The 13,894-nt window shown below is 44.9% G+C and overlaps 6 protein-coding genes across 6 annotated transcripts; 3 read left to right on the top strand and 3 right to left on the bottom strand.

Annotated features, from left to right (window-relative positions):
* Nucleotides 1–357: 357 nt before the first annotated feature.
* On the top strand, nucleotides 358–2,720 carry AOL_s00110g81 (uncharacterized protein; the record flags this gene model as incomplete). The annotated part of the gene is made up of 3 exons (XM_011126771.1): nucleotides 358–819; nucleotides 885–1,011; nucleotides 1,072–2,720. The coding sequence occupies 3 exons, from the start codon at nucleotides 358–360 to the stop codon at nucleotides 2,718–2,720; spliced, it is 2,238 nt and encodes a 745-aa protein (XP_011125073.1).
* A 926-nt stretch (nucleotides 2,721–3,646) lies between these two features.
* Nucleotides 3,647–4,878, top strand: AOL_s00110g80 (uncharacterized protein; the record flags this gene model as incomplete). Its single annotated transcript, XM_011126770.1, has 2 exons — nucleotides 3,647–4,068; nucleotides 4,188–4,878. 2 exons carry the CDS (start codon nucleotides 3,647–3,649, stop codon nucleotides 4,876–4,878), a joined length of 1,113 nt encoding a protein of 370 aa, XP_011125072.1.
* A 564-nt stretch (nucleotides 4,879–5,442) lies between these two features.
* Nucleotides 5,443–6,563, top strand: AOL_s00110g79 (uncharacterized protein; the record flags this gene model as incomplete). Its single annotated transcript, XM_011126769.1, has 2 exons — nucleotides 5,443–6,160; nucleotides 6,277–6,563. 2 exons carry the CDS (start codon nucleotides 5,443–5,445, stop codon nucleotides 6,561–6,563), a joined length of 1,005 nt encoding a protein of 334 aa, XP_011125071.1.
* Nucleotides 6,564–6,678: 115 nt separating this feature from the next.
* Nucleotides 6,679–7,881, bottom strand: AOL_s00110g78 (uncharacterized protein; the record flags this gene model as incomplete). Its single annotated transcript, XM_011126768.1, has 5 exons — nucleotides 6,679–6,704; nucleotides 6,765–7,450; nucleotides 7,554–7,567; nucleotides 7,681–7,773; nucleotides 7,831–7,881. The coding sequence occupies 5 exons, from the start codon at nucleotides 7,879–7,881 to the stop codon at nucleotides 6,679–6,681; spliced, it is 870 nt and encodes a 289-aa protein (XP_011125070.1).
* An 871-nt stretch (nucleotides 7,882–8,752) lies between these two features.
* AOL_s00110g77 (uncharacterized protein) lies at nucleotides 8,753–9,700 on the bottom strand (the record flags this gene model as incomplete). The annotated part of the gene is made up of 1 exon (XM_011126767.1): nucleotides 8,753–9,700. The coding sequence occupies one exon, from the start codon at nucleotides 9,698–9,700 to the stop codon at nucleotides 8,753–8,755; it is 948 nt and encodes a 315-aa protein (XP_011125069.1).
* A 2,520-nt stretch (nucleotides 9,701–12,220) lies between these two features.
* On the bottom strand, nucleotides 12,221–13,883 carry AOL_s00110g76 (uncharacterized protein; the record flags this gene model as incomplete). The annotated part of the gene is made up of 4 exons (XM_011126766.1): nucleotides 12,221–12,423; nucleotides 12,524–13,180; nucleotides 13,239–13,377; nucleotides 13,476–13,883. The coding sequence occupies 4 exons, from the start codon at nucleotides 13,881–13,883 to the stop codon at nucleotides 12,221–12,223; spliced, it is 1,407 nt and encodes a 468-aa protein (XP_011125068.1).
* Nucleotides 13,884–13,894: the final 11 nt, after the last annotated feature.

Raw genomic sequence — 13,894 nt, 5'->3', positions numbered from 1 at the left:
TTTCGCTCTCCCCCAATCATTTTGCGTTTTTTTGTGAGGACTGTGCTTTAATTTCATCTAGTTATCGGGAATTCAGGTTTGGATACCAGAAGGACGAAACCAAATACCGAATTCCAAAAGATACAAAGTAATCCCCTCCGTTCTTCTCGACTTGGGGGCATTTTATTTGCGACTTTCGGGATTGGACCGCTACAACCTTTCAGCCCTCTTCGCCGCTACCTTTTACTCACATCATCATCGTCATAACTATTACTCCCTAAATCTAGCCCGCTTGGAACAAATACGAGCTTGAGGCCGTAAAATCTTCTTTTCAAGAATAATACACCGTCTGGTACGACCCATCATAAATTACCGACCATGTCGCTCGAAAAACCGCTCCCCGGAGCTCCATCCCCGGTAGACCGAACTGTCGAAAGAGTCGCCGAGCGCCTCGCAGTCCCGATCAGGAGAGCACGCGCGATATCGAACCCCCCAGAAATGGCACCCGCCCCTTTACCAGAGATGCCTACCTACGACCCAAAACTTGCACAATTGGCGGCTAGGGTTCTGTACAGATCAGGGATTGACTCGCTCGGAAATCCACTATTGGTACTATCCGCGGCTGCATTTCCAGATTCGAGAGAGGTAGACTACAATGCTTTATTACCCTATGTATTGGCGATATTACCAGGGGAGAACGAAATCGATGCTTTGGACTCACATGGCGAGAAAGGAAGTGGTGGTTACTCGGTTATTTTCTTTTCTGGAGGGAGTGGCAGTAGGGATAGAGACGCAAAATCGCGGCCGACATGGAGTTGGTTTATGCAGGCTTATTCTTTGGTAGGTTAAATAAGTTAAAGTTTCAATAGCATATGGGTCAATTCGTTGACGGCCGGCCAAAATAGCTAGGAAGAGCCGTTAGGAAGCGCATCAAGAAGCTATGGATTGTCCACGAGCGAGCTTGGGTGCGCATCATGCTGGAGATGTTATCCGGCGTTGTATCCCAGAAATTCAGAAGAAAAGTTCTGCATGGTAAGGGACCAAACTGATAAACGAGCATTTCAAATGATGATGTCTAACAAGCGTACACAGTCTCAAGCCTGACGGAACTTGCCCTTGAAATCGATATCACGAAACTAAACATCCCTCCTGCCGTTTACTTGCACGATAAGCGAGTATCCGAATCCATACAACTCCCCGGTTTCCCTCCAGTACCACAATTCGGAAAGATGCCATTCACACCCGATTCGCCAGTTGATGCCCCCTTACCTCATGTTCTCACAGATGCATCCCGCTATATCAGACTGCATTGTCTTCCATACGAAGGGTTGTTCAGAAAGGTCCCCAGCACTGACCTTTTGGAAGTTGCAAGGGAAGCATACGACAGACGACAATATCTCCACCTTTCTGACTACGGCCCGAATATAGCTGGGGGGTTGATTAAATTATATTACCGAACGCTACCAGAACCCATTATCCCTACATATTGCTACGACGAAATCGAAGAGAACTTTGGGGATAACTCTAAAACTGAGGATGTTGTTTCAGCTGCCAGGAGTATACTGACCCAGAGCTTACCGAAAGTTTCTTGTAGACTACTCTTAAGACATCTTCTCCCACTGTTGGCTCTTGTGGCTTCACATAGCGAAGTTAATAAGATGACAGCTTCAAACTTGGCGATCTGCTTTGCGCCTTCATTATTACGATCCGAGGATATCATGCTGGACGCAAAGATGTCTCGAGGCGGAGTCGCCAAGTTACTCGAATGCTTAATTACGAACATTGAACAGTTTGCTCCAAAGATGCCAGACCGACAGCCAAAACCTGCTTCATTGACTGGCGAGAAGTACCTATCCATTTCATCCATCAAGAGGAGTGCGGCCACTGCATCAACGACAAGAAAGCAAATGATTCCTAAGATCAACGGAGATAGCCCAACATCAAGATACGCCGATGATGATCTTCTAACTAGCTCACCGATTCAAAGGAAAATGTCATGGACCCCTATTATGCAGACTATAATGAATAGCGACCCGATTCCACTGACTACAAGGTCGATGTCGGATGGCGAGATAATATCCAAAACTCCTAAGTCCACAGCCCCAGCACCGAAAACTTCGACAACGTTAACTTCGACGACGACGGCATCCGCGGTGCCAGTCCCTACAGCTAGCGCAGATACAACTACAACGTCAAGAGTTACAAATGGCGGTATCCCATCCCCGCCCCCTTCGCCAACTAAAGAACCAGCTACACTTTCTACACCATCGAAAGCGACTGCCTCGACCTCCCCACAGCTTAAGCCTGCCGCATCGCCGCCATCCAACTCCAATGAATCCTCTGCCCGTCGCTCATCCTCGCCGTCTGCTTCCAAACTCTCAACATCACCCTCAAGTCAACCTAATCTTCAGATTCGCGGTCTAATGCGCGCGACATCGTCTCCTCTCCCACCTCGGGATTTCAGAGCAACCCTTACCCCCGCTGGTAATAGAGATGGAAATGCAAATACCAGTAACACCACTGCCAAACAACTAAATAGCAAGCCCTCTTTCCCAACTCTGCGTAAAGTCCCCTCTGATGCAGCCCTAAACTGGCAGAGAGCTAGTGTTAAAGTGAAGGTGGCTGGTACTATGGTCAATGAACTCAAGGCACTGTATGAAGAGCGAGCTAAGGGAGCCGAGATATTGGTCAAAACAGCGAGCAGGAGAGGCAGGAATCCGAGCAATGCGGGTGTGAATTGACTAGCTGTAGTAGTCATAATTATTTGGGCCATCGAGATGATGATTTTAGTGAATAACTGGGAAGTAATCCGTCGATTGAAATGATATCGACGTAATTTCCAATTGTGGAACTGGGTTTCAAGGTTTGTATGCATGTATGGTCAGCCATATAGGATTTGGGCACAGGATCGGCATTCATCCCCCTATCGACTTCCAGATAGCTGAAGAAATGTAAACGGGACTCGGATGTATACATGTACCGTTATTTTCTTAAATCTTTGATTTGTTATCTTCTTTTCTATTTTTTTCTTTGGATTTCATATTACTCTTCGGCATATTGGAAGCTGGTCATGGTCTTCATACATTTTGGTTTTTTCTTTTTTCTTTTTTCTTTTCTTTTACCTCCTATTTCGAACCAATTTTCTTTTGTAATATTATTTCTTTTGTAGGGAACAAGCATTACATTTTCCTTATTACAGAACCGACTCTTTGAAACGGTATGTAAGTTGAGCTCAGTGATAGCGGGCTCCAGGCACGATTCGACTTTTGTACCTGAGGCCGGGAAGGTTAATTGAAATTACCACAAAACGCACCGGAACAACGCGCTGCAGCCTTTTGGTCAACCACAAGGCTCACAGAACTTGAGGTATCGTCCCAACAAGTGCAATGCAATGCAATGTACGCTGTCTATCTAGCCCGGGATACCAATGCATTGGCACTGCCCGCCTTGGCTGCATAGCAAGTCAGAACAAATCTAAAGCCTTGCGGGCAGGCCAGCTGGCTCTCTAGTCGAATAAAATGTCTTATAAGCCAGCCTCTGGTCATGACGGTTGCTCAATTTCTAGTACCGATTTACAAACTTCAATTCAAGTACATAGAAGCCAGAGCCCTCGTCTCTCCCTAAAAGTTTACAAGCAGTTCGGCCCTCAGTTGATACCTCCCCCAAGATGGCGGAGGTAGCAGGTCTCGTTCTTGGCTCCGTGGCTCTTCTACCGCTGATTAAGAATGTCCGTCACCTATGCGACTCGATCAAGGATGCCCCCAAAACTCTTCAGCAGTACCAAATCTCCATATCACGCCTTCTTGATACCCTCGAGGTTATCCATACTGCCTCCAAAACCTACAATGTTTTCCCCGAAAACTCGCGCCCTTGGTTAGCCTTCCACGGTTATCTAGCCGACATCAACAACTCGTGTATGGAGCTAGAAAATCTTCTGAGGGAAAAGATGAACGCCAAAGGGAAACAAATTGGGACTTGTAAAAGGGTCTTATGGGCACTTTTAGGTCGGGACGAGAAAGCTAAAGAATTAATGAACAAAATCGACGGAACTGCACGATCCCTTCATTTGCTGTTTAGCGCGATGACGTCGTGAGTACAATATGATGAGGATGAAGTTGATTCCGCTGAATACCAAGCGCCCTTCGTTTATTTCTAGCTAGACATATGTCCCACTTCGACGTGTGTGCTAATATCTAACACTCCCATAGAATATTTAATTCTACGATGCACGATGCCCACACAGCACAACTAACCATTTCTGCCAATACATGGATCACTTCGGGTGAGAATATTGCTAGCATCCTAGACGAAGTTGCAACAATTAAAACAATACTCGAAGAGGTTCGCGCAGACACTATGGTACGGGGTACGACAACAGTCGCAGAGACGACGCAAGGAATTGATTCGGATGCTCCAACCGAGGATGACGTTTTAAGTCCACCTGAGGGAGGTTCTAGTACGATCATCTACCAGCGGCGGGATTACCAACCAATCGAGAAGAAATCAGGGTATTATATAGGGGGCAGAACATTTTTAGGGCGTGAGAAACTGACAGCCTTCATTTTAAAGACTCAATCAACTGGACGCCAATCTGGAGTCATAATAAAATCAAAATACGAAATCAAAGTCAAGTTATCCTCCGGTTTGCTTGGATACGACTTTCACATCAACGTCGGTCTAAATATAGGCGCTAGGAGCCTATGTCCTAAATTCGGACTCTATTGTCAAAGAGTCATACCAGAAGGCGATCTTCAGCACTATTATGTGAAAAATCACATGTTCGAAGAATTTAGGGATCTTGTGGTACAACACCGAGCAAGCGTCCATGATCTCTACGAGGACCGAAGTATTTTCAAACTTCTTAACTTCCGCTTTACTCTACCCGTAGGCAAATCTTAAAAATTTCCCGATATTCGAGGTCCATTCATTGATGCATGACTATCTCTAGGTTATTAATTTTCTCTGCTTTGTAACTAAAACTCGGATTGGTCCGGGAGAAAGGGTCAAAATATCTAGAATATATGACTTTCTAAAGTTTGTGTTACAAGAAGGGTACAAACCGAGTAGGTAAGATATGACTTAATCTTGTAAATTCGTGTCTGGGTCGATTTAACTCAGCATTGTTCTATTCAATTCTTATCCAATGCTTAATATTCTATTATTGATGACGACTGATTTTCCTTGGCTCTTCTGTGAGTTCGCAGGGATGAGGTTGATTTTCTAATAAACCTTCGAGAGTTATCAAGCGTTAGGCTTTTGATATCCGAAGGTTATTATGAATGGATGCCAAAGCATCTGTTCTTTATATATGTAGTACATGCCAATGGTACTCGCGATAAACTGCTAGCCCCTTCGTTTCCGAACCTCAATTCGTCAAATTGGGCATTCTTGTGGAGCTCGGAATATATGATTGAATCGGAGCTCGCGGGTTCAATTTACCTGGTTGGGATGTTTAAAGCTGACATGTCCCCACCAGCCCAAATGGTAAAGGCAACGCTCAAAATAGATGGGGTCTGGAACTCCGACAATTTTACCTTTGGCACCCTTTGCAATATTTTATGTCATACCAACGAACAAACGGCTCTTGAATTTTTAGAGAGAATCTTACCGAGGATTGAAAGGCAATCTCAATGGGATGATAGAAAACGCTACTCTATTCTTCTTGCCGCCTTATTTTGCGGGGCTTTTAATATTTTGGTATTTTTACTCCATCGTGGATACCCGTTTAGAGAGACCGCCGAATTTTGCCACTACGCCCACTCTCCAAGAAAATGGTATGGGAAATGGTATGAACGGGGTAAAGAGTGTGAGCATATTAGTGATATACTCGCGATACCTTCAGCTGCTGTGATAGCAACCGCTTTAGGGGGGCGACAAAAAACAGTATGGGAAAAATCCCTCAAGGCAGTCTTCCCAGAGGTAGAGGTGGAAAAGATATTTGCGGAAGATTTTCAGAAATTACCAGTTAAGGTCCGGTTACTATATGCAGTTTGCTGGAACTGTAAATTTCGGAGGTCCTTCCGCCCCTTATATGGGTTTTGCGAGAAAAAAGGTAGGATTAGTTTCAGGCCATATAAACCCCGCGGTCTACATGATTCAAGGTATACCAAGGCGATACCAAATCAGTGTGATGGCTGCGATTTTGGTACGATCGAATGTCCAAATTGTGGGGAAATTCCTTGTAAGTCTGAAATTCAAACATTTCCACTACGGTCCATGAGCTTGGGAGTTTTATACACACATATCACCTGATTTAATATCTAGTGGGACTAATATACTTATCAATCGGGATTATAGTGGAACTTCAAGAAGAGGAGTTTAGTGAATCGACTTCAGACGAGGATGACCAACTTCCCATCCCCGATTCAACAGTATACCTCGTCTCCTCTGGTCCTCAAATTGAGGGCCTGAGCCCGAAACTATTAGCGTGGCCTAGATTCTACCTACAGCACCTCGGGATCTCGGGGATATTGATAACGGTTCTATCAGCGGTAGTATCATATCTGCTCTACAAGTTGAAACAATCAGAGAATATGCGGCATAGTATGTTAGCCTACAACAAAGAGCTGGGTCCTGAAGAGTAGGATGCATGCTACCTTCGCATTTAAGGAACTCTATGGAAATTGTGCTACTGTTTTTTTTCTGCTTCAGAAATGTTGCTTCCTAACTGTCAATGTCTTGTGAACTAAGTTAACTTGCTTAGGGGCAATCTGTCGGATCCCATTCTGTTCGTTGGAATCATAGTTAGTACGCAGTCATTCAAAGAGCATATTTGATAAACTTACCAGTAACCAAATGTTCATCCAACCCTCCCAACTTAGCCATATCCTCCTCCTCCAACCCCCATCCTTCACTCCCCTTCAAATTCCCCACAATCCTACTCTTCGTCACACTCTTTGGCAAACTCACAAAGCCCTCTTGTAACCCCCACTTAATCATAACCTCCGCGCTCCCCTTTCCCTCATATCGTCCCGCAGCCTCCTTCAAAACCTCATTCTCAAACCTCCCACTCTTCGCAAGCGGCGTATACGCCTGCAACACAATATTATGTTGTCTACAAAACTCCACAATATGTGATTGTGTATTAAACGGGTTGAGTTCGATTTGATTCACCAGCGGTGGATAATCTGGGAACTTATCAAGGATCTCTTGAAGATGTCTTATGCCGTAGTTACTTACCCCCCATCCTTTTACTTCACCATCTTTTACGGCGTCGACTACGGCGCGGTAGATTTCTTCGCGGATCATGGGTCCACCGTATGGGGCGTGAATGAGGTAGAGGTCTATGTATCCTAGATTGCATTCTTTGAGGCTGCGTTTTATGGCGGAGCGGGTTTCGGAGTAGGATACATTGTTGCGGAGTTTGGTTGTGAAGAAGATGGAAGATCGGGGTGTCGAAGTTGCGGTTAGGTATTCGTTGATGGCTCGGCCGCAGATGGCTTCGTTTTCGTACCATTCTGCTGAGTCGATTCTGTATTTTCGTGGTAAGGTTTTTGTTACTTAAGTGTTTAAGTTGGAATCGAGGGCCATTGGACGAGTTTTCAGTCGGGTTCGCTATGTATATGTAAACATACCCTCGATAACCAGCCTAGTACATTGATTAATTTTTAGTTCATATTAAAGCCTAACAGAGCTATAAGCTCCCTAACCGATCTTAAACGGTACGTTAGGTTGATCAATTGAGATACGGTGAAGTTTTACCTCTAAAGCCCACTTGACAGCATTATAACACTCTTCATCATAAGACTCCCACACACCGAGTTGTATTTGTGGTATTTTTTGCCCATTCGAAAGCTAAACCAATTAACCCCGAATTCCAAGAATTGAGAGATCCAGAGAAGACCGCCTCACCGTAAGGCATGTGTTCGCCGTAAATGCTTTTTGGACTTCTTTCGATGACATGGTTTCTCTGTATTCGGAATCTATAACCCTCTCTCTCTCTCTTCTTCTTTTATTTTTAGTTCGCTGCACTGTAGGTGTTTGAAGAAAGCTGCCGGGGCTTTTTGGAATGCCTTTTCGTTAATTATTTGCTAAGCCTTAACCCAGCTCCCGGTTTTTTGAATTCTTGCACCATTTTGATGACATAATCTTTATGGGAATGTGACAAGGGCAGCAAAGCTAACTCAGCAAGTGTTGAATGAAAACCCTTCAATTCAGGAGGCATAACATTATAAATAGCACTATCTCCGTGCTTGTTGATGTATTCCAGTTGAGACAATCGACTAATATATGGTATGCATTACTAATTCACATTTTCATAAGCAATAGCCACCATATCATAGCTTTCAAATTCTGGTGGATCCAAATTTCTCGTATTCAGCTATAGCCTACAATACAAACTTGAACACCTCGTATCAAATAACCCCATCTCTATCGTATAGTCGTATAATATGCTTAAAGGTCAAGAAGAAAAAAGATGCTGAGAAATCGGAAAGTCGAAAAACACATGAAATTCGTACACGCGAAGAAAAAATGGCGGAAAATTAAATGATAGTAGTAAGATCCAAACTCCAAAAGAAATGCTCGCTCGCTATTGTGTGGTCCAGGGCCTTGATCGTGTGTCCGTCGTAGATCTGAGATCTTGCATGACAAGTTGGCAAACAAAAGTCAAAAAAATCGCAGGGGTGAAAGTAGTAGCATGCTAGTTATCGACGCCATTCGAGATAAAAAAGAAATCATGCTCAGAATTTCATAGAACGAACGGAAAATCAGAGATATGGTCGGTAAAGAAAAAGGCAAGATATCAAAATGCTTTTCTTAGTCTGTCGTAGATTTAGCCAACCCAGTCATAATCTGTTGCATCTCCGTTTCCTGAGATGTTCGAGATACCAGTCCTGGCTGAAGCATTCGCGATAGATGCGGCAGCGATGGCGTGGAATTGTAGGAGTTCCCTGAATTTAGCTTGCTTCTCGCTCTCTCCCTCGACCTGTTCACCCTTCGAGCTTGTCCATGGAATGTCAGTTTGACTCCTGACGAGGGTTCGCCTGAGTGGTGGTGATGTAGGTGTTGGTGGAGCTGGAGCTTGGAACCCACGTGAGGGAGCAGTGGCGGTGAAGGTCGACGATCTCAGGGGTGTTGCGGGTGGTGTAGCGACTGCGGGTGCAGGTGTGGGAGATGCCGAACGTTTTTCAGATGCAGAAGCTAATTCTTTGGATTCCTCCAAAGCAGCAATATAGGCAGCGTGTTCCATCTCCTCGCGAACGTGGCGTGGGATCTGACGCTCAAAGTCATCGCATTGCGAAGCAATGATAGCCGCCATGATCATGTTTTGCTCTTCCTCAGAGATCAAGTCTTGCGTTTCGGTAAAGGTAGGGGTCTTATGTTGTGCACTAGCAGTGCTGCTGCCACGAAGGAGAGTCATTGAGCCGGTATGATTTGGAGAAATAGGAGGAGTTACGGGGAGGCAGCAAGTTTCGTAGGATTGGGCAATAGGTTCTTTGGGTCTTCGTTCGACAGAGACTTGGAGGACGACTTTTTGATCGGACTTGGCTGATTCGCGAAAGGAAAAGGCCCAATCGTATGAATTAAAGTTAAGGAAGCTGGCAGCCGTGGACTGTTTCCTCTTAACCGAATTGTATTTCGTATCTTGCTTCTCGTCGTATTCGTAAATATCAAAGTCGAGGTCCCTATATTCGTCTGGTTGATCGTTGGGGGGGTGGTCGGTCTTTATAGGCGAAGAGAAGAGCATGTCGGACAAACTTCGACTGAGTAGGCCCATCATCTTTTCTAAACCATTCCTGTATTTCTCTTATGCCATACAGCTAATTGTTATTCGTTTCGTTTACCCTGCTTTTATACTAATTGTATCTCCGGAGAAAGGAAAAAAAAGGAGCTCGGAATCAATCACTTCGTTTGGTATCCCTGTAGGTGAGAAGAATGTGCTTTAGCAGACAGATCTTGCGCCAAACAAGACGGTCTCGAAAATGAATGATTCGGTGCGGATTATTATATGCTTCGCCTTATTCTCCACGAAAAGAGCCATCTATCTACTACCGTATAGTATCCCGACAAAACGGCAGAAAAGGCTGGCTATGAAAGAACTCACTCTCCTGCAAGGTCGTGTTTACATGCCATTTGTAGGTGTGTCACAAATATCCGCCGTTTCTAGCAGTTTACTGTCACATTATCATCACGGAAACGGACGGGGGAAGCTTGAAGCTGCGTGAATATGCTTGCCGGGGGGCCAAGAAGCTGTCTCACAGGCCCAATCAGGGGCTGGCTTGGCTGCACCGTAACGTTCTGAGCGGCTTGCAGGCGGATTTTCCAACTTTTTCTTGCATGTAACTAAGTATTTGCTCTTGGGGAGTGCTTTTCACACGCACGGGCGAAAGTTTAAGGCAAAGCGGTTTAGAAGGTTTGGAACGGGGATGGCCCCAAAGCGAAGCGGAGTTCTTTGTCCTTCAGTGGGGAAGTTTAGTGATGTGAAAGGCTGTAGTTATAATAGGCAGTTGGTGCTGCAAGATGTGCTGTCCACATGGAAAGGGCATGTTCGACCAACCACAGGCTGCCAGAACGGACATCATCAGAAATTTCTGGGCATCCCCGACATTTCCATATCTTGGGGAATATTTGATTTCATGAGGGGAATAGCGGGATCGGTGACGATAGATTTATGTCAATGAGGATGAGGTGGTGGGATTTTTGGTGGGACATGAGGGAAGAGCAATCCACTCGAAGGCCTGGTTTTGACAATATCCATGCCATGATCGTATCAAGCGAACTGCAATTGCTGATGCTGCCGTGTATTACGGTATGCAAGATAGAGGAGCCATCGATGAAGACTAAAAGCCTTTCTGATAGGACCTACGCAATCGAGAAGATGCCTTCGGGTTGACCTGTCGTTCGTGGAAGTCCTGCAGCTAAACGAGCCGGAATCCCGTCTCTTCTCCAGTCAATCGATATTAAGAATCATATCATCTGTCTGGATCTGGACTGACGATGTCGGCTGTGGCTGGTGACCGACGCCGCCTCGAATGTATCCTGAAAGTCATCATTCCGGGCGAGGCGAGTGTACGTGGATGTTAACGTATGTTCAGGACGTTCGATCTCGCCTAGTTTCAATTTGGCATCGGTGGACTGACTATACGGCTATGAGCTCCGTTTGTATCGAGTAATTATAATGACAGCGTTCCCGGTGGACCATGTCATCCCTCGTGACCTGCTTTTCGAGGCAAGAATCGACGAATAAAGCTATGGATGCAGCTTGCAGCTATGCTCCGGTTAGTGTCAATTGTTAGTGGCCAAGACATCTCAAGGTGGCTGAAAGGTGGCTGAGCTAAAGAGGCGCACCATTGGAAAAAGAGCTTGAGAAAGACACAAGGACAACACGAGGACAACACAAGTCCACCCGATATCCTCACGGGATTGGTATCTCCAGCGCTTCGACCTCTAGGAAGAGAATAAAAAATCTGAGGTATGTATAAATTGGGTAGAAACAAAAAATTAAAATATACTGAGGATCTATCGATATCTCTGATCGGGGTACAAGGTGCAAAAGTTGCAGGCTTTTGGCAGGCTTTTGGCAGGCTTTTGGCAGGCTTTCGAACTGACCTAGCATGCCGGAACACATTCGTTGATTTCTTTTGGTTGAACTAACCCATGTCAGCTATAGAAAGTTGAAATCCGGCTTTGCAAGTTTACCGGGCATCGCTGTGTCCTTAGTTTGTATGTGCGATTGAGGTCCTATTAGGGACGCACAGGGACTGGCTTTGCACCCAGACGAGCTGATTTAGTCTCGCATGAAGCCAGGCGTAAGGCAAGGTGCTTGCGCAACACGGAACATTAGAAAAGTGGTACGTATACTCAAGATAAATGTGCTTCGTCGGAATAACATTCCAGCTCGCCTCGAGGCTAGACAAGCTACCTGCATATTCCCGCACTAAAGGACTAGAGCATAGACATTTGGGGCAAACTACTTCAGAATGTGCACATGCTGTAACTTTTAGCTCATGATTAATTTAGGGTGTTTATCCTTATTATCATCAACGAACCCGGCTGTAGTGCTTCCTTAGTCTAGTTGTTAGGTGTTTCCCCTGCATTGGTTACGAATCCGAAAATTTTGGAGTTTTCACGATGGAATTAGCAGATATCAAAGAAAATGCTAGTGTTTTGATATGTTTGCGATCTCTGCGCACTTTGAAGTTTGTTATGATCTGATCAAAAGCTATAGCAGATAAATCTTACCCCTCTCCTATTTATAGCTTGAAGGGAAAGAGACAAGAAGGAAGGAAGGCACCAAGCCTTATACATGTGATTCTATCGGGGCTTGGTACCCGACACCGACGTCATAAGAGGAGTGATTATCAGATTGAGACCTCTCCCGGAGTCGATGCTCAAAATAATGAGGGCTAATTGTCGTGGTCGCTGGCCAGTTCTCCTTTTCTTGTTCAGTTTCCTCGTTCCAGATTGTAGTGCGGCGTTGAAGGTATGTAGCCGCGATCATAGCTATTTTTGAAAGAAATCAAGTTTTATATTAGTAGAGAGTCTTAATCCCTTGTGGCAGCAAGTTAAACGAGGCCTCTATCGGGGAGGGGTAACTCCTTACCAGCTTCTTTTGGTTTTTGCAAAGGGACTAAATGTCCACACTTTGGAATAAAGTGTACCTCGCAAGGTTGTGGCGTATTGAGAATCATTAATTCATTCTTATTACCCCAGTTTACAATACTATCCTCCCCTTGGATGTAACAGACTGGAGGCTTCATATCTTTGAGACGAGAAAATACTTCTTTTGGTTCAGTTCTATCTTGTATACGAGTTCTCCAGAATGTGAAAACCTCTTGATGCTTAGTAGTACAAAGAGTCACAGAATCCGGTCCGAATTTAGTAACATCTGAATACAGAGCCGTTGGAACTTTCCGAAGCCCATATTTCATGTGGATTTCAAGAACTTTGGGATCCCACTCCCGGTAAAAAGGTCGAGATTTGAAGTATTTGACTGCCTCTTCGTAAGATGGCCAGATATCACGTCGTTTGGCGGACAACGTTGCAGGGTTACCAGGACTAGTGCCAGGCAGAATTGGGAGTGGAGAGATTGCAGGATCAAGGCCTATAACACAGCTGAATAGAGTTGGGTGCATAAGGGAAAGATTAAAGAGCTGGGCACCACCCATAGAATGACCAATTGCAGCTATCGGCCGGGGGAAATCACTCTGGAGATGCATGACCAAGGAAAGAAGGTCCCAAGAGTGATCGTACCAACTTACTAACACAATTGTCAATGACTCGGTTATGATTATAGTCTAGAGTTTCGTTATGCATACCATCTCCACCCAGTTTTCTTTCGTTTAATACACCGGATTCTCCTTGATTATGGAAATCTGCGATCCAGATGCTTCGGATTTGACTTCCTTTCCTTTGATACTCCTCCACCAAAGATTCAAAGAATGGCTCATATAGTTCCTAACATAGGATAGAGTGTTCATGTTAGTTCAAGCATCTCACATCTATTAAACTCAAACCTTATTCTAGTTTTGATATGCTGGTTTGAAGGTTCATACCTTGTGAAAGCCATTCCCATGTGCGGCGAGTATCGTCAGATCTCCAGGCTTGGGATTCAAGTTGCTCAGAGGCCTGTAGCAATTCGCAACGAGTTCAAGTTTCTCGTTCTCAGTTCGAACTCCACGTACTAGCTCTCGAATCGGAAATGCAGGAAAAATGTGTTTTTCGGCTCTTAAGAGGCCACCATCTGTTATATAGGGCCTCTTGTCAATTGGATCTGAGGTGATAGGAACTGCGCTGATGGTCGCAAAGCCCATATAATTTCCTTGGTTTCTTGAATTACGAGAGGCTCTATACTTTAGTATAGGACTCCCAGCAGTATTTTGCTTTGCGAAGTTAAAGAACTGAGATATTAAATTTGCCTGAGGACGGCATCGGATCAAAGGATTGGCACAAATCCGGAACATTTTGAATGAAA

Source organism: Orbilia oligospora (genome assembly GCF_000225545.1).
Source record: "Orbilia oligospora ATCC 24927 unplaced genomic scaffold scaffold00110, whole genome shotgun sequence".
NCBI classification, from domain to species: Eukaryota; Fungi; Ascomycota; class Orbiliomycetes; order Orbiliales; family Orbiliaceae; genus Orbilia; species Orbilia oligospora.
Note: the sequence above shows the minus strand (reverse complement) of the source record. Positions and strands in the feature narration are given on the sequence as shown.